The 23454-nt window shown below is 37.9% G+C and overlaps 3 protein-coding genes across 4 annotated transcripts; 2 read left to right on the top strand and 1 right to left on the bottom strand.

The window, feature by feature from the left end:
• Positions 1-36: 36 nt before the first annotated feature.
• LOC116287776 (NF-X1-type zinc finger protein NFXL1) lies at positions 37-8214 on the top strand. Its single transcript, XM_031694469.2, has 21 exons — positions 37-442; positions 884-1002; positions 1083-1213; positions 1517-1586; positions 1665-1773; positions 1854-2015; positions 2181-2281; positions 2657-2771; positions 3090-3337; positions 4093-4183; positions 4661-4781; positions 4903-4936; positions 5233-5361; positions 5668-5765; positions 5864-5885; positions 5962-6093; positions 6224-6314; positions 6585-6660; positions 6888-7068; positions 7628-7768; positions 7846-8214. Exons 1-21 carry the CDS (start codon positions 133-135, stop codon positions 8014-8016), a joined length of 2652 nt encoding a protein of 883 aa, XP_031550329.1. The 5' UTR covers positions 37-132; the 3' UTR covers positions 8017-8214.
• On the bottom strand, positions 8028-12658 carry LOC116287777 (protein FAM47E). The gene is made up of 13 exons (XM_031694470.2): positions 12565-12658; positions 12200-12356; positions 11919-12016; positions 11624-11735; positions 11246-11320; positions 11085-11144; positions 10967-10998; positions 10372-10495; positions 10234-10287; positions 9756-9824; positions 9013-9144; positions 8694-8855; positions 8028-8436 (listed from the first exon to the last, which is right to left on the bottom strand). The coding sequence occupies exons 1-13, from the start codon at positions 12630-12632 to the stop codon at positions 8227-8229; spliced, it is 1353 nt and encodes a 450-aa protein (XP_031550330.1). The 5' UTR covers positions 12633-12658; the 3' UTR covers positions 8028-8226.
• Positions 12659-15221: 2563 nt separating this feature from the next.
• LOC116287775 (uncharacterized) lies at positions 15222-22695 on the top strand. 2 transcript variants are annotated; one of them, XM_031694468.2, is made up of 6 exons: positions 15222-15414; positions 17970-19770; positions 20157-20744; positions 20831-20938; positions 21527-21755; positions 21927-22695. In XM_031694468.2, exons 2-6 carry the CDS (start codon positions 18144-18146, stop codon positions 22537-22539), a joined length of 3165 nt encoding a protein of 1054 aa, XP_031550328.1. In that variant the 5' UTR covers positions 15222-15414; positions 17970-18143; the 3' UTR covers positions 22540-22695. The 2 variants fall into 2 exon arrangements, with proteins under 2 accessions (XP_031550328.1, XP_031550322.1); XM_031694462.2 differs by having other exon boundaries at positions 20828-20938.
• The last annotated feature ends 759 nt before the right edge of the window (positions 22696-23454 follow it).

Below are 23454 nucleotides of genomic sequence, written 5' to 3'. Positions count from 1 at the left end.
CATATTTCTAATCTGTGGGCTCATTTTCATTTTATTTTATTTTTTGTTCCAAAAATAGAACAGAGTTTCCTCAAGTTTCTCCGTTTTTTTCTCTTCTAATTAGCCTATGATGGAAAAAGGGAATAAGGAGTAATGGCAAATGTTTCAGATAGGCCCTTGTTTTTGGGTAAAGGTAGAGGAAGAGGCCGCGGAAAGCCTTCACATCCAGCAACACAAAACAAGAACGCTTGGCACAGAAAACCTACCATCAAACAAAATGAAAAAGTGGAAAAAAATGGAAGCGAGCCATCGAAGGAAAGAATGGAAAAAGCAAACAGGATTAAAGAATCTGCCAAGAAGTTCATTGGAGATGAATATCTGGAAGATTCGTCTGAAGATGAAGAAATAGAAGATGAAAATATTATGAGTAACACTTTGAAGCGGTATACCGACACGTCACACGGTACGTATGTAAGATTGTTATAATAAACTGTACTAAAATGATTGCTTGGAATATCAAAAGTTAATTGTGCTTCTCGACTAAGACATAATGAAAGATCAAGCTTGTAATTTCATAGCTTGTAATTTCATCAAACTGTTGTTATTGTAAAGAGGACACACTGGGATCCCAATAGCTATTGGGTGGGTAGGTGAAGGGATAGATGGAAGGTGTCAGGTTACCTTTGTTATAATTATCGTCTATGACATCAGCTTTTCGCAAGGAGGAACACGTGCTGAAATGTACGAAAAACAAATGCATAAATACATCTCTCGTCTTGTAAAATCTCAGTCAGCATTTCCATCTGATTAGTCAACCAGCGGCAATTTCAGAAGGAAGTGGGTTATGATATGAATTTCATTTTCATTGTAGATTTTATGTAATGGTATTTTTATTTTCTTACAGAAAATGACATGCACAAAAATGCAGCATTGAGTAAGACAGCACAGTATTTAATAGACTCCTGTCGTCCTGGTGCACAAGTCTGTCTTATCTGTATCGCATCCATCAAACATGTTGACGCTGTAAGTGAGAATCCATTTAACAGTGTAAGATTACCTCAGGCCTTAATCAAAACTTATCTATTTATTTTCCTGTTTAACAGGTATGGAGTTGCGAACAATGTTTCTCAATGTTACACATCAATTGTATTCAAAAATGGGCCAGAGATGGTGCAATACAAACTTCAAATTTGTCACAAGAAAATTTCCCAGCTGTTGAATTGAGCTGGTTCTGGTATGTAGATATATGGCTAAGTGTGGCTAAGTCTAATTTGGACAATTAAAATAAAAATAGAGGTGTGGCTGACCAGCAATTTCTCTCTTAATGCCAATATGTGTGGCCAAAGGGGAAACCAGGGCCTCCTCATGCAGATCATTGCAGATTAATTCCATGCTTTTTTGCTAATGATTTAAGTCATACATTATAGCTGAATTGGGTTGCCTGTGTCAAGTAATGCGATGGAACTTCAAACCTAATAAGAAATAAATATAATCCAACTGTAAAAAATTATTAAAGCTGTGAACAATACCTTTTTAGCCCCAAATGTAGATATGAGTTCAAGCAATCAGAGTGTCCAACAAGATACCATTGCTTCTGTGGAAAAGAGGTCAGTTGAAAGCATCTTTCATTCTTTATGCTTAATTCTTGCATTGATTTTCTCTTTGTTTTTTTTTCCCACCTTCAGCAAGATCCCAAGTTTGATCCATGGATCGTACCCCATTCCTGTGGACAGACCTGCAGTAAACCTCTTAAACCAGCATGTGGACATGAATGTTTATTGCTGTGTCATCCAGGTATATACATCTATCAACACCACCATTTATCTGTCCAAAAAATTCTATATTATAATAAATCATTAACTGTGTGTATTCAGGACCATGTCCGCCATGTCCCAAGACTGTCAGAGCGAAGTGTCATTGTGGTAGCAAGGGTCCAGATACAAGGAGATGTGGTTCGAAAGAATGGTCATGTGGTAAACCATGTGGGAGGTTGCTTTCATGTGGACATCACAATTGTCAAGTTCCTTGTCATTCTGGTATGATCATTTGTAATGTATCATTAATTATAAGTTCTTATATTGTCTTTGTTCTATAGCAACCAGGAAACCCTACCTCACTCTTAGCAAGTGCAAATTAATGTGTACGCATCTGCCATTCAAATGCAAAATGTTTTTTTAATTCTATTCTTTCTTAATTTCTAGGTGATTGTCCTCCATGTTCAAAACAGGGTCCACAGTATTGTCTTTGTATGAAGAAAACAACCATAAGACCTTGTGATAGCCCAGAATGGCAATGTGATCAGGTATGTGTATCAATGAGTATTAGGATAAATCTCTTTTGAAAGCCAAAGTATTGAATTCCAATTAATTCTTGCAGTACTGCATACATTATTATTGTGCAACTCACAATAATATTGGCCATTGTTGTTTTTTTTTTGTTTTGTTTTTTCATTTTGTTTTTTTCTAGGAAAGTTGCTGAGAATGCATCTCAATATTAGTAACTCCAGCAAATTTGAATGTGTTTTGTTGAAATGAGCAAGAGTTACAAGCCTTCATAAGTATCAAATAATAAATTGCAAAGAATAAATTATACAGTCTGGGGGACCCTTCTCACCCCTCATCCCTTGCATGAGATATTGTACACTTTCTCTTCTTTATATCAATGAAATATTTTTCAGGTTTGTGGAAAAAGCTTGTCCTGTGGTTTTCATGTGTGTGAGAAAGTTTGTCATGAAGGTGAATGTGGTGATTGTCCAAGGGCTGGTGAAAGAAAGTGTCCATGTGGGAAAACAAGTATGTGTAGATACTTCTCTTTAATCACTTTACTTTTGTATCATCACCATTATTGCTCTTTCTGCCAAAAAGTGCATAAGGCCTTTTGCTTTTGAAAGAATGTAGAGAAGAATATGGGTACATGAAAAATTGCAGCTCATGAAAGAGTATTAGGTGTCCTACTACCAAGACAATTAGCATAAAAAAGCTTATTGAAAGGGATTCTGGTAGTGCCAGGTATAAAACGTCATCTGGTTTTTTTTCATTGTCTTATTCTTACTTCATGTCTTCTAATTTTACTACCGTCTTCACTTTAATGTCATATGTCTTCTTTCCAAGCTGTTGCCTTGCCTTGTACAGAGGACATTCCTACTTGTGGAGACACTTGCGATAAGGAGCTGGAATGTGGTCGTCATTTTTGCACCCAAAAGTGCCATTTTGGACCTTGTGGGACATGTCGTCAGATTATCAATAAGAAGTGTAGGTGTGGTAAGCGTGAGAAACAGGTGCAATGCTACATGGAGTACCTGTGTGAGTCTAAATGTACCAACATGAGGCAGTGTCAAAGACATCAATGCAAGAGAAAGGCAAGAAACTATAACCTTTTTTCAAAGTTTATCCTTTTTCCCTACGATTCTATTTGTTCAGCATTTGGATGCCCCAAGATAAGAATGGCTAGTAAGCACTCCTATAGAGCAACTGATATATCTCGAAAACCCCTACCAGATGTACCTGATGTATTGAAATTCATGTGTATTAAAACGGCCAAAGGGATTGATCAAAAAACAATATGAATCAAATACAAGATCTTTGATTAAAAACCTAGATCAAGATAGCTTTTTCCAAGATTTTTCCACGAAAATGATGTTTCGCAAGACGCCTCTCAAAGAGGTGTCGAATATTGATTGTTAGTAGGAAGAGCGCGCGCACGTTTTGTGCTTCGAATTTCAGTAAACACGTCACAATAAAGATCTGGCTACGTGATACGCAATAGGAAACTGAACCATACGAAAAAGCTAGCTTAGCGATGGAAAACGAACAACACGAAGAGCTTGTAGTCGTATCCGAATGTGAATCTTGCGATGACAAAGATGATGAGGTGGAGTTTCTCTCTTCCGTTTTACTTCGCGCCATTCAACACATCCTTGTATAGTTTGCATAAATATCAAGCATTTCATTGATTGACAGTCTGCGCTTCGGCCTTCCATGAATTGTTTCAAAATGTCATGCAGCGCTAACACTAAAGAAACTAAATCAGAAAGATAGTAGATTAAAATTCAGTCATTTTCGCGTTGTTATTTTACATTTCTTCATCAATTTGTTTGTATATTTTCTTCGTTAGTGTTGTGATAATAACTGCCCACCGTGTGAGCAAGTATGCGGTAGAACTCTAAATTGCAAGAACCATAAATGCAGCTCACCGTGTCACAGAGGTAATATCGAATACAAGATCATATATAATAGAAGAATATTAGTTGTTATCAGAGCTTTCGCGGAGGACGCAACAAATACTTGTAATAGTGGGTGAAAATAGGTAGAAGAGTCATTGGAAGCGGGATGATAAAATATGATGGAAATAGTGACGGTACGGATGATGATGCTTGATGAAGAGAATGGTACGGATGATGATGCATGGTCATGATCATGGTCATGATGATGATGCATGGTGATGACGATGATGATGATGATGACGATCATCATGGTGGTGGTTGTGATGATCATGATGATGATGGTGTTGTGATGACGATGTTGATGATGATGGTGGTTGTGATGACGATGATGATGATGATGGTGGTTGTGATGACGATGATGATGGTGGTTGTGATGACGATGATGATGATGATGATGGTAGTTGTGATGATGATGATGATGTATGGTGATGATAATGTTTGTTTGTCAATCGTTAACAGGTCAGTGCTACCCCTGTCCTCTAACTGTAAACGTCAAGTGTTTCTGTGGTGACACGGTCCTTACTCTGCCATGTGGTTTGGAAAAGACTACTAAACCTCCTAAATGCCAAGAACTCTGCAAGTAATACCTTCTCTCGAGTATACTTCGTATTAGACTTGTCTATATAGCATCTATAATACTCGTGCCGACAATTAGAATCAACTGTTTAGTTAACCGTTAAATATTTTTGCTTAATCAACAGGCATCCGTCTGACTGCCATCATCTACAGCGTAAGGTTAGTGGTACATACAATATATTAAAGCACGGCTTACAGTCAATCAGACCACGTCTGCAGCGTAAGGCTAGTGGTAATCGAGGCACATACAATATATTAAAGCACGGCCTACAGCCAATCAGACCACGTCTACAACGTAAGGTTAGTGGTATAAGGCACATGGCTTACAACCGATCAGACCACGTCTACCGAGTTGTTACCTTACTTTTACCTTTTCTTGGAAGATTAGTTCATTGGGGCCGTGTTAGTGAGTCGTAAAACAAGTGTCGCTTCTTTTTTTTCTTCTTATTGTACAGCCACATCGATGTCATTACGGTGATTGCCCACCATGCAAACAAACTTGTGATAATCCTTTACCAAACTGTGACCACACCTGTCTCGAGCCTTGCCATGACAACGTACTGGATCAATCCTTCATACCCAAGGTATAGAGCTGATAAGTTGTGACGTATTTCCAGGTCCGACGTCCAACTGTTCACAAAAACCACTAAAACCTGAAACAATTAGATATTTAGACAGTTGGAGAGTCAATACTATGTGATGAATTGCACATATTCTCCAGGGCTCCCATTGTTAGCAGAGCTTTTTATTAGTTCTGAAGGGACTACCCTGGCTTTATTTATTTTTGAATAAAGGTTTCATTCTTTCATTCCTTGTATTTCATTTGATTTGTTTCCCCACTAACGTAAGGTTGCTCGGTCATAATACAGCATTGACTCGTTATCTTGTAGGCTCCTGTACGTCAGTCGGCGTGGGGGCGTGTTCGTCAGCCAGAACCAATACCTATCATTCATAAGGAGTGTCCACCCTGTCGCTCACCAGTAGAGAGGTACATAACTGTCTAACCCATCACTCAACCATTTTTTGTCCCGTCCCCTCTTCTCCACTTTCGGTGCAACTAATCATTCATTTTTTCATTTTTTTCAGGAAATGTTTTGGAGAACACGAGGTAGTCACTCTTCACCCAATTATAATTTTGGAACATTTATCGCCGACTTATCATTCTAAATTTCCTTTCTTTTTAGTCCCAGACCTTCCCGTGTTCTGAAGCAAAGCGGTATTTGTGTTGCAGACCATGTGGACGCGCATTGGCTTGTGGGAATCATACGTGTGAGCTCGAGTGTCATTACGTCACAGGAGCAGAGAATGAGAAAGAGGTAGATAAAAACATCCTTTCCGCTTACTACAACATGGCGCAATTATTGGAAGATATTTTGTTATATTTAATTATTAAAGTTTGTATTGACGATTTCTTCTTTCCTATCCTCGGGATGAATACTTTTACAGGCTGGACAGGAATGCCAAGTATGTGAAGAACCATGTAAAAAACCACGTACCAAAGGCTGTACGCATCCTTGTGTACGCCCTTGCCATCCAGGTAATCAAGCGAACATCAAAGTTATTGGCCGTTCCGAGGTTGAGGGGAAAAAGTGGGTCGAGTTACAGTGCATTGTGGGAATGTTTGCGACGCCACCTTAAAAATATATCCCTAAAAGAGTCCCGCAATGCATTGTAATACCAACTCGACCCAATGTTTTCCTTAACCTAGGAACGGCTGTTTTGATGGAATACACTACCTTCAAACAAATTTGCCGACTTTCATGGGCGTCACATCTTGATCGACTACCTTCTATCATTGTTGTTTTAGGGAAGTGTCTTGAATGCAAGCAAATGATCAAAAAGCAATGCAACTGCCAGCTGATGTTTGTGTATGTCAAATGCAGGTATGACGCAACAATACTTTTAATAATATTAAAACTTAGTTTTTTATTGAGGGGGACACAGAAATAAGTTAATTGATTGTTTCAGTTCTTTTTCTATATTATTATTTCCCTTTTTTTCAAAATTGTGGTTTCACCGAGTGAATACAGCATTTCCATCCTCTGGCAGGATTTATTCATGCACGTTGTTCATCATATAGTCATGTTATGTTGTATCATCATGTACACAGCGAGTGGACAGCAGCAGACCAAGACAAGCATGCTCTTTTGTTGTCGTGCAAAAACCAGTGTCCCAAGAACCTACCATGTGGACATCGATGTACTGCTGACTGTCATCCTGGACCCTGTCCTAACTCCAACAAATGTAACAAGAAAACTAACATTAAATGCCCTTGCAAACGAAGAAAGAAGGTGAATATCACCCACCTTGTGTATTAATCACTTTTGATTGAATTACGCTGGTGAGATCAATTTTGTAAGATTTTTAAAAGCACAGCACTTTTACGGTACGAAATACGAAGTCCCACCACCCTCACTTTAAAACCCTAGGGCACAATATCCGCACGATAACCTTATCTGATCAATCACTTCATGAGATCAGTTCACATACCGAAACGCGTATCAAGGAAGATGGGAAACAAACGGTACTCGCTAACGACACGTACACAATACGATATACCGTAACGGGTGAAATGGCTTCCCATTGTCTTCTAGTAATTCATCCAATCACAGTACGGGTTACGTGCGGTAAGATAGTACGGCTATATTTGACTTATTTACCCCATAGTACGGCTATATTTGACTTATTTACCCCATAGTACGGCTATATTTGACTTATTTACCCTATAGTACGGCTATATTTGACTTATTTACCCCATAGTACGGCTATATTTGACTTATTTACCCCACTCATACGAAAACCGCTGATATATTCCACTTCGTAAATTTAGTTGAGGCTCGTTTTCCCCAGGATTTCCCATGCTACATGGTTCAGACTGGTCAAGCATCGTTAGAATGTGACAAAGAATGTGAAGAATTGGCGAAAAGACGCGAAGAGAAGGAGGAAGAAGACAAAAAGAAGAAGGAAGAAGAAGAAAGACGTGCACAACAGGTGAGATACACTGGTTTGTGTCTCCTGTATGTACATTCATGTACACGTCTTCATAGTCAGTGTTTGATCTCTTTTAGGAAGAAATAGAGTTATTTGAACGAAATAAACAAGGCAAGAGAAGAAGAGCAAAGAAACAACAACAAGACGTTGTTAAACCATGGTGGATAATGAGTCACAAACGTGAAGTGCTGTGCAGTGCACTGGCTATTGCTCTAGTTTCTGTCCTGTTTTATGTTGCTATGAACTAGTTACACATATATAAATGACACAGTCTTAATTCACTTGATATATTTCTATGACACTTTACAGGACCATACTGTTTTTTCCCCTCTGACTAAACAGAAGTACAATTCACAATAAAAATATGAAATACTCTTGCTTGATGCATTGAAGGACACCAATTATATTTACATTTGTTATACAAATAAATAAAATATCTAATTCAAGGGTGTGACTTGTTAACTATGTGTGTGTATGTTGGCATGGGATCTTCTTTTCTCTGTCATCTCTGGTGATTTATTGCTAACTTCTCGTAGCAGATTCTCTATCTGGTTTTGCTGAGTGTTTCGTTGTTCTACAGAGTGTAAGAACTCTGGTAGTCTTGTACTCTTCTTGTTTACAAAGTCCTTAAATGCTTTTGCACCATGCATCGTAGCAAGGACATTGTCCTGAAAGGCAAGACATGGAAAGTTTAATGTTTGTTAACCTTCACTTTTCTTCTTCAGTAGAACCACTTTTCATACTGCTTGCTCACATACATGTATAGTCTACTGATTTTATTTAATGAGAAAGTAGACATAATGTCTATGGTGTACCATGGCACATAGTCTTCTTATTTCATCTGATGAATAAGTACTACACTGGCATGCATGTACCATTGGCACATCTCAGAAGAAAATAGAGAAAGAGTACTGGGAAAGCATACCAGTTTTTGGCTCTTTTTCTTGGCTTCTGATAAAGTCTTGTCCTGTTGTTCTTTAGGGTCTTGTAATGGTTCATCTTTTGGTCTTGATTTCCATGCCTTAGGACTTAAGTACCAAGCACCATACTTGACTTTTACCCAACTGGGAGTGTACTTTTGGCCTCCCTGGATTAAACAAGAAAATGATTAAACGTGAAGAGGACATAAGACAAAATAACCAAACAACACTTTACCACCCTGACTATTAACCATTTGTCCCCTAAATCAGCTACACAGTGCATTGAAATGCCAACTCAGCCTATTTTTTTCCTGACTTACTTACCCTGCCATCTATAGTATCCTTTACTGATGGTTTAGCTTCAGTTGTTTTAGTGGTTGGTGATCCAGTATTGACCCTTAGTTCTGGTGGTACATTGGTTAGTTCTACCACATGAATAGGAACTGATAATGCAGGCTATAATGGAAACAATAATCATGGTTTTTTCAATATGACTGTGATGACCTGGTGGTGTAAACAAGCTATGACATGATGTCTATGTATTCTGTATTCAACAATAATCTCAAATGCCCCAATAGACCTTTCCCGAATTCGCTTGACTGGTCACTAAACAATCAGAATCAAGTTCAGTCTAGACTTCAAACCATTGCTTTGTGTTCAGTCAAGCTAATTCGGGAAAGGTCTATTGATATAATTCATTACAAAATAACTTATAAATATTGTGTTCTGATTGGTTGGTAGTGCATGCATTATGATAGCATATAACATGGTGTCCAAAATAACAGCTACTCTAATTTGTATTTTATGGTTTCTGCTGTGTTGTGTGAAACTATGAAGCACTTGGGGGATTAGCAGAACACTCAAGAAGTGTTGATCGAGAAGCACACCACTACGTTTTCATGCTTTTCCTATCACTTCACTCATGTTCGGCCAACCCATGTCTGCTTTAATATGACTATATACAGCACGTGTGTGCATTTTCTATTTCCACCCAGACCCACTTGCACCAGATGATAAGGTGAAGATCGACAGTTTAAATCTCATATTACAATAATTTTTTACCCTACCTTTGTTTCATATCCACTTGCAAATAGCGACATCACTGTTGACTCCTCAATATTATTACTTTCACCACCCTATGAAAAACAACAGTACATCAAGGCCATTGTATTGACAGTCCATCACAAAACACAGGTTCTCGAAAAATCAAAATAGATCCATACTAAAAGTTTTCTTTCTTTTGTACTACTATTGTACTAAAATTTCATTTCTAAGCAATGTAATCCAAAAGGTTTTAGAGAGCTCCCTCTTGGCTGTTTGCTGACCTTAAGCAAGGAATGCAATGACCAATTAAGTAAGCGAGTACTTCTCATGTGTCTCCATAGTGACGTAGACTGATGACGTGATAGAATTGCAATGTACATTTACTTTATTTGAATAAACTTGAACTTGAACTAAACTTGAAACACAGGAAACCCAATCTTAATGTCAAGAACTCATGACAGCCCACGCAGCTGTTTTGGATAAGTTAAGAACAATACTCACAAGGCCTGCAACCCAGCTACAAAATTCTCTTGTTACATCTTGAATTTGAGTATCCTAAAACAAGACGAATATCAGAAAATGTTGACATTTTTGAAACTGGAATCATTAAAAGTAAAGATTCATATTAGCTGTTCTTACTGATGAAGGAGAATCAGGTTTCTTTCTGCTGGCTTTATTTCTTTCTTCTTTTTGTACTTCTTCTTGTCTTGGTAACCATTTATACACTGCCTTCCCTTCTTTTTCTTCTGTCTCACCTTGTATACTGTAAAAAAATGTATATACCATGTTCATAATTAAATGAAAACAGAATTCTACATTCAATGTTATCAAGTGTGAGAAGCAGCTGTATACATTTTATTTCCTTCACAACTGCAAAGTCAGTGAGACTGTTGGGAACCATAACAGTGTGAAGCCAATTACTGTGGACTATTTCTAGACATTCAATAAAATAATAATTATACAGCTTCTCATTAATCCCATATAGGTAACTGTCCAATTATTTTCTTAATTGGACAGGTCTTGTTGATATGGGATTAATTAGGCAGCTATATAATTAATAGGTAATGGGATTTCATGCTCCCCAATTAAGAAATAATTAGACTCGAAAAATTCCTCTGACTGCCAAATTGGACTCGGCCTATGGCCTCATCCAATTTTGTCAGTCCTCGGAATTTTCCTCGTCCAATTATTTCTTAATTGGACAGCATGGAGTCCTATTACATATACTAGTCACCTTGGTTTTCCAGAATCCACGCTCTTTGCAGACTAAAAAGGGAAAAAATAAAACAAATAAATAGTTATAGAATTATATCTCTTATACAATACTGTATTTATAACAGCGTAAAAATTACCTGACTTTCTCGTATTGATGGCTGCTTCTCACTTCCCACAACACTTGGTTCAGGTGACTCCTTGAAATGATATAAAAATATATGTATATTTATTAATGTTTATGAATGTTTTAAAACAGAAATGATTACAGATATATTGGAAACTATCAATAATTATGTACCTCAAGGGAATCTTCCCCTGCGTCACTATCAATATTCATCTCTGGATCCAATACTTCTACTACATCTTCAAATACCTGAAATAAGTGATTAATATAATATTCATTTGCTTATTCATTTTTTCATTTACCCATTTATTCATCTGCTTATTCAAGCACTCATTAAATATAACCTGCACATTTGTCTGGTGTTAGTGCCATGTTTCTTATTCTTTCATCTGCCATAGCATTCATTCCAATAATATGACAGCTTACAACAGAAAGTAAAAACTAGAACAGTACCACCGTTGGATTATTTTAAATTTTATAAAAAAAGTTCATTTTCCCATAGCATTTATTCTGTCATCTGACAACATTTATTTTAATAATCTCCTAACTCACATCAGGAGGTAAAGACTCTTCAAGATGAGAATACAAGGCTAAAGGGTGTTGCGTTAAGTTATATTCTATATCTTCTACATGCTCTCTCCTCTGTTGCTGTAAAGGTAATGCCCTAAAATAAAAAAACATTAATAAATAGGTCAGTATCAGTATAGCAGGGGCGTAGCCAGGCTTTTGCCTGGGAGAGGGGGGGGCTAAACCCATTTTTAGTACTTGGTAAGTCGAACTCATCAAGTAACGACATAGATGTTTAGGTGTATGACATATAAGCAAAAAAATAATAGCGATAATTTACTTGGAATATATAGCTTCTGTTTTTGTAAACTTCTTTGGTATATTTCTTTCTAGACTATCTTGTGAGCTGGTAATGGTTGGACCAAATCCCAGATCATCCTGTAAGTACACCAAACATAAGAACAAATTAAAGAGGGGTCCTATAAATAACACTTGTAAAAAGAACAACAACAAAAAACACTGACTGCTTCTCTTTAGCTCAAGATATTGGTGGTATAATATATGTGTGAATAAATACATAGATAACTTGCGATGATAATCAATATAGTCTTTTTAACTTACTCTTTTTACATAGTTGTAAAAGGCCTCTGGAGGAAGACCATCTCTAAAATCATCACTACCTTTCTGGAGGAACGTCCATTGAGACCCATCTAATATGTCTGATTTACCCCTTGTCTTTCTTGGTTTAATGTACTTATTATTCAGTCGTTCTCTGTACCTATTTAGATGATCGAAATAAATATACTATTACGTTATAAAATCTAAAGAAATTTCACATCAAAATTCTTAAGGGGAATAAAGAACGATGTTGGCTAAGGACCTCCAATTGGTGATTTTTTAAGCTAATATTAAGTCACAATGAAGCAAATATTTTGATGAAAGTTATAGATCAGACAATAAGTTATAAGAATACTCTATCAAAATACCATGGTTGATGGCGTTTCTTGTCGTCTGTCTGGGTTTTTACGAGAAGTAAGTCATATTTGTGCGCCATCTTGGAATATTATCCTTGGAGTTTAGCTTTTAGAAACGGTTGCTTAGTAACAAGAAGATACCGCTGTTCATCATGATCGTACACTTTTTAAAACCCGCATGGCATTGTGGTATTTTAATTTACTGTTTTTTGCGCGCATTCTGATTGCTTCGTTTTACTGATTTTTTTTGGTTGAAATTTTTTTAAATTTACGCATGGATCTTAAAAGGTCCTTTTAAAATCCATGATTTGCGGCAGATAAGAAAGTTTGGAAATTTTTTTTTTCCTCATATGCTAGTTCGGTTCCCTTTGTCTAGATCAGTATGAAAGGACTTGGCATTTATATATTTATTTAATTAAACAGAAGAATCTATTTCTTGCATGGTTATTCAAATGTTTCATGCAGAACATGATGGTATTTGTAAGTTTAATAACATGTAGAACAAAGACCATTCTCATGTCACAGCCTATCTAATTCAATCAAGCCGCGAAATGAACTCAGTCGTGTCAGAAGTGTCTAGGCTAGGGCCGTTCACAGCACAGTTTTTTTATATTCTATTCTATGATAGTGATATCATGTCAACCGGATCCAATCTGATCCATTACTTGACTTGATCGAACGAAAAGATAACACTGGAAAGGCAAATACAACCTTCTAAACGGCGCCTTTTTTAGTTCTGTAATGAGATCTCGCGGCGCTCAGTACAACATCTAAGAACTAAGCCACAAAAGTTAAAGCATGATCGTCTCGATCGGTAGTGCTTTTATTTGATCTCTTCACTTTCGACTGTGAAACTTAGAAAAAAGAAGAAAAAATCGGAAGTCGAGCTGGATTACCGATTAAAAGCTAACTTAATTTTTCTTTTTTCAATTATTACTGAGGTCGTTATAAGCTAAACTGAACCAGTGATAGCATCTAATATCATTATCGTTTCTTCTGAGTTGGGTATTACCATGGCAACCTAGCCGCAGGCTTAAGATGTGTTTATAGAGAGTGGCTAATTTTGTTTAGGGTAGTCCATGAATAAGTACTTCCTCTCCCTTTAAAGACTGTTTTCTGATTCACAACACTACTAACAGTTTTGCTAATGTATATAGTTCAGTGATATCTTACATTTCCCCCATACATGATCTTTACAATTCTTAGAACCTTGAACCGTTACCTGACATTTGATTTCTTGTCCTGGGCTCAACAGATAATTCAACTTTCCTTTTAATCGTTTTAGGGCTTATCTAAGTTCGTGATTGTTCTATTTTTTCCTTTCTGGCTGTGGTTTGCTTGTCTTATCTTATTGTATCAAGGAAAATAATCTCTGAAAAGAAACAACAATCAAAGAAAAGATAGAAAAGGAAGGAAGCAGTTCTTTTCTTTGGTCAAAATATTTACTTAGCGTGACATCGACTTAGTTGTGTCCATGCCCAGAGGCGCAAGATAATCTAGAAGGTCAAGAAAAATCTATCCGCTACCTTTGACTCAGATACTGATATATACGCTGTACTCAATCCGGCGTTCGGCATTATAGTCATTGATACACATATATCCATCAAACATGCTTTATTGACCTAGAAATTCAAATCAGTCCATTAACGAATACACGTTTGAACAGTTTTATTCAGTTCTATAGCACGGAGCCCTTTTTGTGATCCATCTTTTCGGTTCCTGTCTCCCATTGACGTAAATAGCAAAATTACAGGAAACTAAGATAGACTTTTGTTAAGTCAGTCAAGCCAGAGATTATTAAAGCAATTACCGCGTGTTTGCTGCCAGGCTGCGCGGGTGAATTAAAACTAAGTATCATAGGAATCAACTAGTAAATAACGACCTGCAGTTATCTCGTTTCGTCTAGATATACTAATGCGGCACATGACTGCGGCTGACTTTCAGTATATCAGCGAGTGCTGATCATGAGTCCCTATGCCGCGAACTCAATTTCAACTGATTTACTATAATAGATGTTTCTGGTAGAATTTATTAAAACTCGTCGAAAGAAATTTTAAATATTTATCAATGAATACCTATGAATCATAGTTTTACTAACAGTATATTCCTCGCTCCATATTCTGTTCCATACTGAGAACTGATCCACTCTTCAAGTGCGGTTTACTTAGTGGTGATATTATGAAGAGGTTTGAAAAAGATGTTAAAGCGGCCTCTGATATCTTATTATGTGGGCGTTGAGTCTTGAGTTAAATCTTTCAAAAGAAAACTTATCGATGTAAAAAAAGAACTACAAAAACGCGGTCTCCGCTGTGAGATATCAGCTCAGACAAATAACATGACAGCAATGGCTTTAGTTTAGCTTTACTGTATATTATAATGATACTTTTTATCCCTTTTTAGTACGTAAGTACCTTTGACGCTCTTAAAACGTCTTGCAGGCACAAACTCACTCTCACATGGTATAATGATGTCTTTAAGTTTTTAGTTCATTTGGATGTCTTTTTTATTGACGGCTGATGGTGCTGGCATCCAATTACGAAGTCCTAATCAATTTACTTGTCTAGAAACAGCAAAAACATCAAAATCATGCTCTTAAAGATGGTTATCAGATAAAAGCTTTTTCGGAATCGCTACTAAGCACGGTTCTTCATTCAGAAGACTTAATCAGTTCTGTAGCAGTCGAACGTGTGGAAAATCACTCGTTTAGATGAAGACTGAGACATTCATTGATATGAATGGGTAGAATGTGATTCTTGTTTGAGATTACTACAAGGCAAATGATTGCCAGAACGGGGGACAAAATAACGAAAAAGAACCTGTCTATTATTGTTCTTCACGGAGTCTGATGATATGCACTTTAAGGTAAGGTATTCACAGATTTGAAATTTGGCGACCAATTTGAATAACTATTGTTCTTGACAGACGGACAACCCTCTCTTACATGTGAACATTCAAAACGTTCGCCATTTTCTATTCGGTGTATATAAATTGCTTTTAAATGCATTGCTACTAAGAATCTTATTAAGCAGATACCGAGTTAGTGCTCGAACCAACTATGTCAGTGATATGACACATTTAGTGCCCTGCTAATGACGTCACAATGAATCTAAAAGAATAAATTAGTAGATTACAAAAGCCAAAACTAGAGCGTGTTTAGTTCTGGCGCGGAATATTTGAGTTGAAGTCGGTTTCCATTCTTTAAAAAAACGATTTGACAATACGAATCCTTCCGACTATATATAACTATACAACTATTTGCTTTGTTTTCATAGTGATGCGGAATAGAATATTCTATAGTATCGTGTGGAAGATAATAACCGCAATTTACTAAAAGTTTCGGATGCGTCTGCTCAAGCAGGTGGCTAGCTAGTGTTCAGTGAGTATATTTTTAGTATATGAGTATATGCTCAGTCGGCTCAAGGCTACGGCTAGACTGTGCCGCAAGTATTGAAAAGTACCGCAAATACTATTATAACCCACACATAAAACAAACTCTGGCACTGATCGTTCACCTCAGATCTAATTGCACTGAATTGAGCGTGTTGGGTTTGCGGAGGGATTAAAACCCTGGAATCAAAGGAGCGACGCATGCAACAAACTCTAAGCTTCTAACATGCCATGTCGAGTCCAGCAATCAAACCAGAGAATCCATTTAGAGATAAGGTGAGGTGCGCATATGCAGAAGAGCCAAACCATCCTTAATTTCTATAAGTATTGAGAGGCACAAATGGTTTTGGGAAATACGTCAAAATATCCAATATCGTTAGACACATGTACACTAAGGGTTTTAAGTAGAATTATGCCGTAGGCTTGGTGTACCTTTATTAACTTAAAATAATCAATATGCCTAATTCATCGGTTTTCATGAACTTACATTATCCATAAATCAATTATATATGCACGATGAAATCGTTAAAAAACAAAACATGACTCAAGTTTGTTTGATTCACTCATTTTAATTTTTTTGCCTAAATTCTTCCAATCCTTTTTTGTATTGATAAAAAGCGTTCATATCTGACGAGAAGAGCAGAAAAGGCCAAATTGGTTTTAGCATGTTTAACTTTTCATTTTTTTACTTTTCCATAATTTGGTTTTCGTGCTTTTTCGTATTAAATCAATATTTTCAAGCGTCAAGTCTTAGATTTTGTCTGCGTCTATTGATTTTTTGATCCTATTGATAGTAACTCAGATCTTATGTTCAAGCAACATTGAATCAGTCGTACTTAGAACAGAACTTCACACAGGAAATGCTTCAATTCCATCATAGTATGTCAGTCACCTCAGGCACGAAACTAAAAGTCGGGATTGTTTTTGATGTCTCGTTTGGTTTTTTAATAAGATTAACCTTAAATACGCATTACTCTCTTGTTTTTAATCCTTCAAAAACGAAACCTGCTGACTTTAAAACAAACAACCTCTTTATGAGATATTCGCTTCTTTTCCTCTTTTTTGTCTTTGACTTTTGGTCTAGTCAATCAAATATAATCACAAAACGATAGTGCTCCTCCTTCAGGAGAGCGATGAATTGTTAACAAAACCTCAATATTTCATTGAGAAAAACCGTTAATATTTGGATGGCAATGGAAAAAACTCATTTGCCTAATTGCCGTTGAAAAAGAAAATGGAAAAAGAAGCAGATGTTGAAGCAGAATGAAAGGTGACGATCAACTCAACTCAATCTGATTCAATGATATGAAAGAATGAAAAACAGACATTTCCCATAGCCCAACACCTAACTAAAACAAAAACTGAAATCATTTGTCATTTTCAAAATTATTCAAAAGCATTTGTGGTGCTTGAGCTATTGCGCATGTGCGGCTTCTTTGCTTTTCTCATTAAGTCATCAATAAATAGACTGTTGACTTTCAGGTGAAATTCTTGTTTTCATTTAATCATGTAGCTCAGATATATACCAGCAGAACAATAGATAATCTTTTATTGGTTTAGTAATTACTATCCTTATACCAACACATCTAAATTGAAAAGTATGTCATCTAATACTCTAGCTTCGGCTTATGATGCTCTGAAAAATGCGGTTTATTGAGTCCAAAGAGATGGGTTTCAAGTCTTATTCGTTAATTTTCCCCAAAAGAAGATTAAGGGCTCCCTAAAGAGAACGCATTGGAAACCTTGTAAAGTTTTAGTACGGCAGAGCTGAGAAAATAAGACATAGTTCAACTGGGAAAAAGTGCAGTTATCTGATGAGAAAAATCATGGTTATTATTGTAGTTGTGTGTGTAATGTAATAGCATGGTTTTTCATTGCACGGATCATAGTCGAGTATTTACCATTCACGGCTTCACTTGTCATCTTCGCAGCAAGTCAGTCTGCATTTGATGACATCCTATAGGCATATCACACAGAAAACAATTACCATAACCAGTGTTTTATTTTGCATTTGGTTCATTTTGTTGTAGATGGGAAGTGAAATGACGTCGCGCTCTGGCCGTCTAACCTTGGTTTTTGCTGTTATCGTGCATTGGATGAAAAAGAAAAACAGACCACACCATTGATATGAAAAGAAGGTCATCTCTCTGAACTACAGATCAAGTAGTTTACTTTCCTTTTGGAATACAGCTAATATTTCAAGAATGTGGAGACTAAATAGAAGGAAACCAGTGATGCACAGCAAGGCTTTCTGCCGATGGGCATATTTCGGGACGGTATATCTCGTACTGATTGTCTATCCTAATCCAGTTGTCTCGGATAATTGTCCCAAGGGATGCAAAAACTGCAACGAAAGCGATGGATATTTCCACACAATCAGATTGGTGAGAACAGATTGTCTTCATAACTCCTGGATGATAGACGTACCACCAGGTTTACCAAGAACGATGGGGACATTAATTTTTAAATCGAACGCCGTGAAAACTATCAAAACCTCTTCCTTTCAATCCTACAAGTATTTGAAGAATCTGGATCTTGCTAATAATAGGATCGAAAGCATTGAAAATCGTTCTTTTCAATATCAGGAACATTTAGAAAAATTGGATCTTATGAACAATCGCCTTACTAATCTAACAGCTGATATGTTTGTCGGCTTGCGTTCCCTCGAGAAACTAGACCTACAGAATAACCGCATTTCAAGTCTTTCTAGGGGAGTCTTTCGGAGTATGACTGAATTGAAATATTTGGACTTGCATGATAATCAAATATCGAGCATCGAGGATGGCGCTTTTGGTTTTTTGGACTACCTACAAGACATCGAGTTGGGTGGTTGTCAGTTGAAGAGCCTCCAAGCTGGATCTTTTCGAAACCTGATGTCTTTGAGAACAATTGATCTGAGCTTCAATAATATTGAATCCATTGATCCTGACACTTTTAGCTGTTCTCCACTCCTAGAGACACTACATCTTAATGGCAATGGTTTAAAAGACGTCCCGGTGATCGTCCTTAGCAAACTGAGGTTACTAAAGGATTTAGACCTCAGTGAAAATGACTTGACGTCCATTAGTTCGAAAGCTTTTTTCCATAATCAAGATCTTGAAATACTTAACCTCGGCCTCTGTGAGCTGAGCTTTTTACAAGAAGGGGCATTTGATGGACTGACGAATTTACGCCAGGTTTTTCTGAATGAGAATCCACTTGATTGTGATTGCCGCCTGAGATGGCTTTTACGTTTTTGGAATAAGTCGAAAGATATCTTCCAGGAAGCAGAACTTACCAACTGCACTAGTCCGACTCATCTTTCTGGAAAACCATTGATGGATTTATCACTCGCTGAGCTCAAATGCGACTGCAAAACATGCATACAGGATGCCAAGTGCAATGGTAGCGCATGCGCATCCTGCATTCAGGGAGGTGTAGCACAATCCTGTAACTGTTCTCATCTATCCTTGGATGGACGTTCCTTGTGTCACAGTCACAATGGTAGTTGCATTTGTAGTCATTCCGTGCCCAAACCAACAACACGGAATTGTACATTTACGATGACCAACAAAACCTGCGATAGAAATGCTAGACTCGCAGTAGTAGGGAGGAGAAATATATCATGTCAGTGTAATGTTGGTTTTCAAGGAGATGGGGTAAGATGTTCAGATATCGATGAATGTGCTGCCGGAACTAACCAATGTCTTGAGAGGAAGTGTGCAAATACTTATGGGAGTTACTCATGTTATTGTGACCATGGTTACAGAGTCACAAAAATGAAATGTGAGGATATAAACGAATGTGACAATGACCCATGTTTGGGGCCATCAACCTGCTACAATACTCCAGGTGAGTAGATTCAATCACTAAGCTGCTTAAAACAGTTTTCGTATGGCTGTGAAAAGCTTGCGGCACAAACACGGTCGTGACACGGCAAGGCACACGTTAGACCAATCACAGTTCACGAGAACTCACTCTCCATGGGTGGGGGGCACGACCACGCCCAAATTCTAGCGGAAAACATCACGGTCAAGGTAAGACACGCATATAGCCCGACTTTTTCAAAGTCAGTCCAGTCTCTGCGCCAACCCCAACTCGTTTCTGTCAGGGCTTATAAAACCACTTCATAGAAAAATTCGTTTTGGTCACGCTTTGGATTGTGTGACGTCACGCAACAACAGTCCATATGTTAAGCGAGTGTCGATTGATGATTGATTATCCCTATGTTTCTGCAGGGTCATACTATTGTGAGTGTAAAAGTGGTCACGCTATTGGAGATGAATGTTGGCCGGTGCCAAATAGCATACACATCAGAGTGACAGAAGTCCAATCAACTAGCGTGTTAGTCACTTGGTCCAATGTAACAGATAACAGAGATACGATCAGGTCCATAACCATACTATACCGTGCATATGGTACATTGCTATCAGAGTGGCCATCTGCTCCTGAGATCTATACGCCCAACACCACACAAGCTGTGGTCAAAAATCTCACCCCAGATACCTATTACACAATAAAAGTTGAGCTGAAGCTGATTTATAACATCTCCATCTTCAGTGACGTGCAAACTTTCCAAACTAAAGAACTACCCACGAAAGGAAAGCCTTCGGGCTCTGATGGGAATAAGAGTGTTGTCATAGTAACAAGCTCTGTTGTCGGGTCTGCTGTTGCCATAGCAATCGCACTTTCGCTAATCGCCCTTTTCTTGAGGCGTAAGAAACCGAAAACAGGCGACGAAGAAACAGATGCAAATAGGCCGTACTTACAAGACCTGATGGAGATGAGAATGTTTAGCAGAGAAGCGAACCATGAAAACACACAAGGTAACTGCTTACTAACTGTTCGCACTATATGTCCATTTTGTTCTTCAAAGGTATCTAATGAGCTTATAACTTGCTTCTGTCAGCAGTGTCTAACTGCATGGACGCATGGGAAATACCACGTGACAGACTTAGAGTCGGTGAAAAGATTGGAGAAGGTCAGTTTGGCATAGTGCTGAAAGGAACCTTGACAACTAGTAAGTACCCATATATACAACCAACAACACTACACGGATAATCAATATTATATTATATTATTTATGGGTGGCATGGGTGGCGTAGTAGTTTACCGCTCGCCTCTCACCCACTGTGGTCCTTGTTCGAGCCCTGGCTCAGACTGGATCATATGTGAGTTGAGTTTGTTTGATGTGTTGTTCTCTCCCTTGCCACGAGGGTTTTCTCCGGGATCTCAGGTTTCCTCTCCGTAAAAAGTAACATGTGAGTTGAGTGTTGTATGTTGCAAATATAGAATGTAGTGGTAGTACGCGTGGAGGGAACCTCACGGAAGAGCCCCGTATGGGAAGTGATGGTTGTAAAATATAAGGTTTTTTTTTATTATAACAAATGGACAAAATGGATCGTTAAATAGTGATGTCATCTTTGCTCCTTAAAAGAATTTAGTCCAGATTTGTGTAGAGGTTAGCCGGAAAACCGACAAAAGAAAGCCAGCTATAGATCCTATTAAATTTGCCATTAAAGACGATTGATCCCTGATAGAAGGCTATTTAGCCTTATACTACTGAGTACCGCTCGTCAAGTAATAGTATCGGTTTGCTTTTGTGTAGGTGAAGGTCCTGTTAAAGTTGCCATTAAAACCATTAAAGGCGTGGATCGGTTCGAAATGAAGGATTTCATGCAGGAAATGGACATGATGAAAGAGATAGGTCATCATCCAAATGTAGTCAGCCTACTGGGCGTGTCCTCCATAGGGGCACCGTTGTACATTATTACCGAGTACGTCGATGGAGGAGACTTACTTGATTTACTCAGATCTAGTCGGCGTACAGATGAAAGGTAATGAACGTGACTCGGGCTTTTCCGCAGTAAAACTGAGCCAAAAAATCTCATGACAATATTGGGTGGTGCCTGACTGCATTTTGAAAGTATTTTCGAAACTTTGGCTGGGCTACCTTTGTTGACCCTCTTCTAGTCTTTTCAATCGTATTCTTTTTTTTAATGCTTCAGGTACGCAAATATGACCTCCATACTGAATTCTCGACAGCTGCTGGGAATTGCTCTGGGCGTGAGTAAAGGTATGAGTCACATTGCCTTGAAGAAGCTGGTTCATCGAGATCTGGCTGCCAGGAATGTCCTTATGACTACCGAATTGGTGGCTAAAATAGCGGACTTTGGACTTGCAAGAGACATTTACTGTGAAGGTATGTACGTCAAGACCGGTGGTGGTCGACTACCTATCAAATGGATGTCACCAGATGCTATACGAGACCAGACTTATACCATTAAATCTGATGTATGGTCCTTTGGGATCTTGCTATGGGAGATAGTGACTCTTGGTGGCTCGCCCTATCCTGGTATACCAGTAAATATTCTACTAGAGAAATTGCTGTATGGATATCGTATGCCTAAACCTGAACACTGCTCTGATGAGGTGTATTCTATAATGGAAGAATGCTGGGCTCTTGATCCCTCAATGAGACCTTCTTTTGATGATTTGTGTGAAGCATTGTCTCTGTTACTGTCCGAGGAAGGTCATACCTATATTAATATAAAAGCGATAAGCGCAGAACTAATTGTAAAGAACTCTGAACCAAAAGAGGAAAATAGTGCCTCAGTGTGAAAAAAAAATTGCTTGACAGGCGCGCTGACGAAATTTCGTCACCATCACCATCATCACCGTCATCATCATAATGTCATCATCACATCATTATCATCATCATTATTCTGTCATCATCATCAACATCATCATGTCATCATCATCATCATCATCTTCATCAACATCATGTCATTATCAACATCACCACCACCACCACCATCATCATCATCATCATTACCATTATCAATATCACCACCACCACCATCATCATCATCATCCTCATCACCATCGCCATCATCATCATTACAATTATCATCATCATGTTATCATCATCAATATATGCTATAACGACTACTCGTCGCTGGTATTCATCGCCAGGGGCGGATCCAGAAACTTTAGAAGGGGGGTGACTATTACAAAGGTTTTACCAGGAATTCAAGGAAAGGGGGGTGACTGTTACTAACGATATACTGAGAAATTTGAGCAAAAGGGGGGGTGACTAGTCACCCTTTTTACCACCCCCTGCATCCGCTCCTGATTACTCCCTCTCAAATTATGATTATTATTTACGAATCACAGTTCACTCATTCACTTGCCTGATTTAACGCAAAATCAACGCCTGGTTTCCAGAAAAATGACATGCCTTTAGCCAAAAGCCGTTTTTCGTTATATCTTTGAAATGTTTTATGCCCAAACAATCGGTGCGTTAGTCATTTACATATATCAGATACTTGTACTTCTCGTTGACACTTAGTCGTCGCCATGGTAGTGTGCCAGCCCAGAGATATATTCCACTCAGTATTCTCTCGAAAACCTATTTACAGCTTAGTAATAGTCTATCTTAGCCGACACCTTATTTATGTTATTATTATTTGATTACCTTGCTTCGCCAATAAATTGAAAGAAAAACGCTGCGCCAAGCAAAGAATTTGTTTGTAT

Source organism: Actinia tenebrosa, unplaced genomic scaffold (assembly GCF_029948245.1).
Source record: "Actinia tenebrosa isolate PJP-AT-01 unplaced genomic scaffold, QUT_ActTen_1.0 PGA_scaffold6__47_contigs__length_16458017, whole genome shotgun sequence".
NCBI classification, from domain to species: domain Eukaryota; kingdom Metazoa; phylum Cnidaria; class Anthozoa; order Actiniaria; family Actiniidae; genus Actinia; species Actinia tenebrosa.
The sequence above is the reverse complement of the archived record's forward strand: the minus strand, read 5'-3'. Positions and strand labels throughout refer to the sequence as shown.

What these genes read in the sequence shown, in the direction of transcription:
- LOC116287776 (XM_031694469.2), top strand. Translation starts at nt 133, where the DNA reads ATGGCAAATGTTTCAGATAGGCCCTTGTTTTTGGGTAAAGGTAGAGGA. An exon ending in CAGAATGGCAATGTGATCAG is followed by an intron (nt 2,282 to 2,656) that starts GTATGTGTATCA and finishes AATATTTTTCAG; the next exon opens with GTTTGTGGAAAAAGCTTGTC. An exon ending in AAATGCCAAGAACTCTGCAA is followed by an intron (nt 4,782 to 4,902) that starts GTAATACCTTCT and finishes CTTAATCAACAG; the next exon opens with GCATCCGTCTGACTGCCATC.
- LOC116287777 (XM_031694470.2), bottom strand. Translation starts at nt 12,632, where the DNA reads ATGGCGCACAAATATGACTTACTTCTCGTAAAAACCCAGACAGACGAC. An exon ending in ACAGAAGCTATATATTCCAA is followed by an intron (nt 11,736 to 11,918) that starts GTAAATTATCGC and finishes TTTTTATTTTAG; the next exon opens with GGCATTACCTTTACAGCAAC. An exon ending in AGGATACTATAGATGGCAGG is followed by an intron (nt 8,856 to 9,012) that starts GTAAGTAAGTCA and finishes TGTTTAATCCAG; the next exon opens with GGAGGCCAAAAGTACACTCC.
- LOC116287775 (XM_031694462.2), top strand. Translation starts at nt 18,144, where the DNA reads ATGTGGAGACTAAATAGAAGGAAACCAGTGATGCACAGCAAGGCTTTC. An exon ending in GAACCATGAAAACACACAAG is followed by an intron (nt 20,745 to 20,827) that starts GTAACTGCTTAC and finishes TGCTTCTGTCAG; the next exon opens with CAGTGTCTAACTGCATGGAC. An exon ending in AGTCGGCGTACAGATGAAAG is followed by an intron (nt 21,756 to 21,926) that starts GTAATGAACGTG and finishes TTAATGCTTCAG; the next exon opens with GTACGCAAATATGACCTCCA.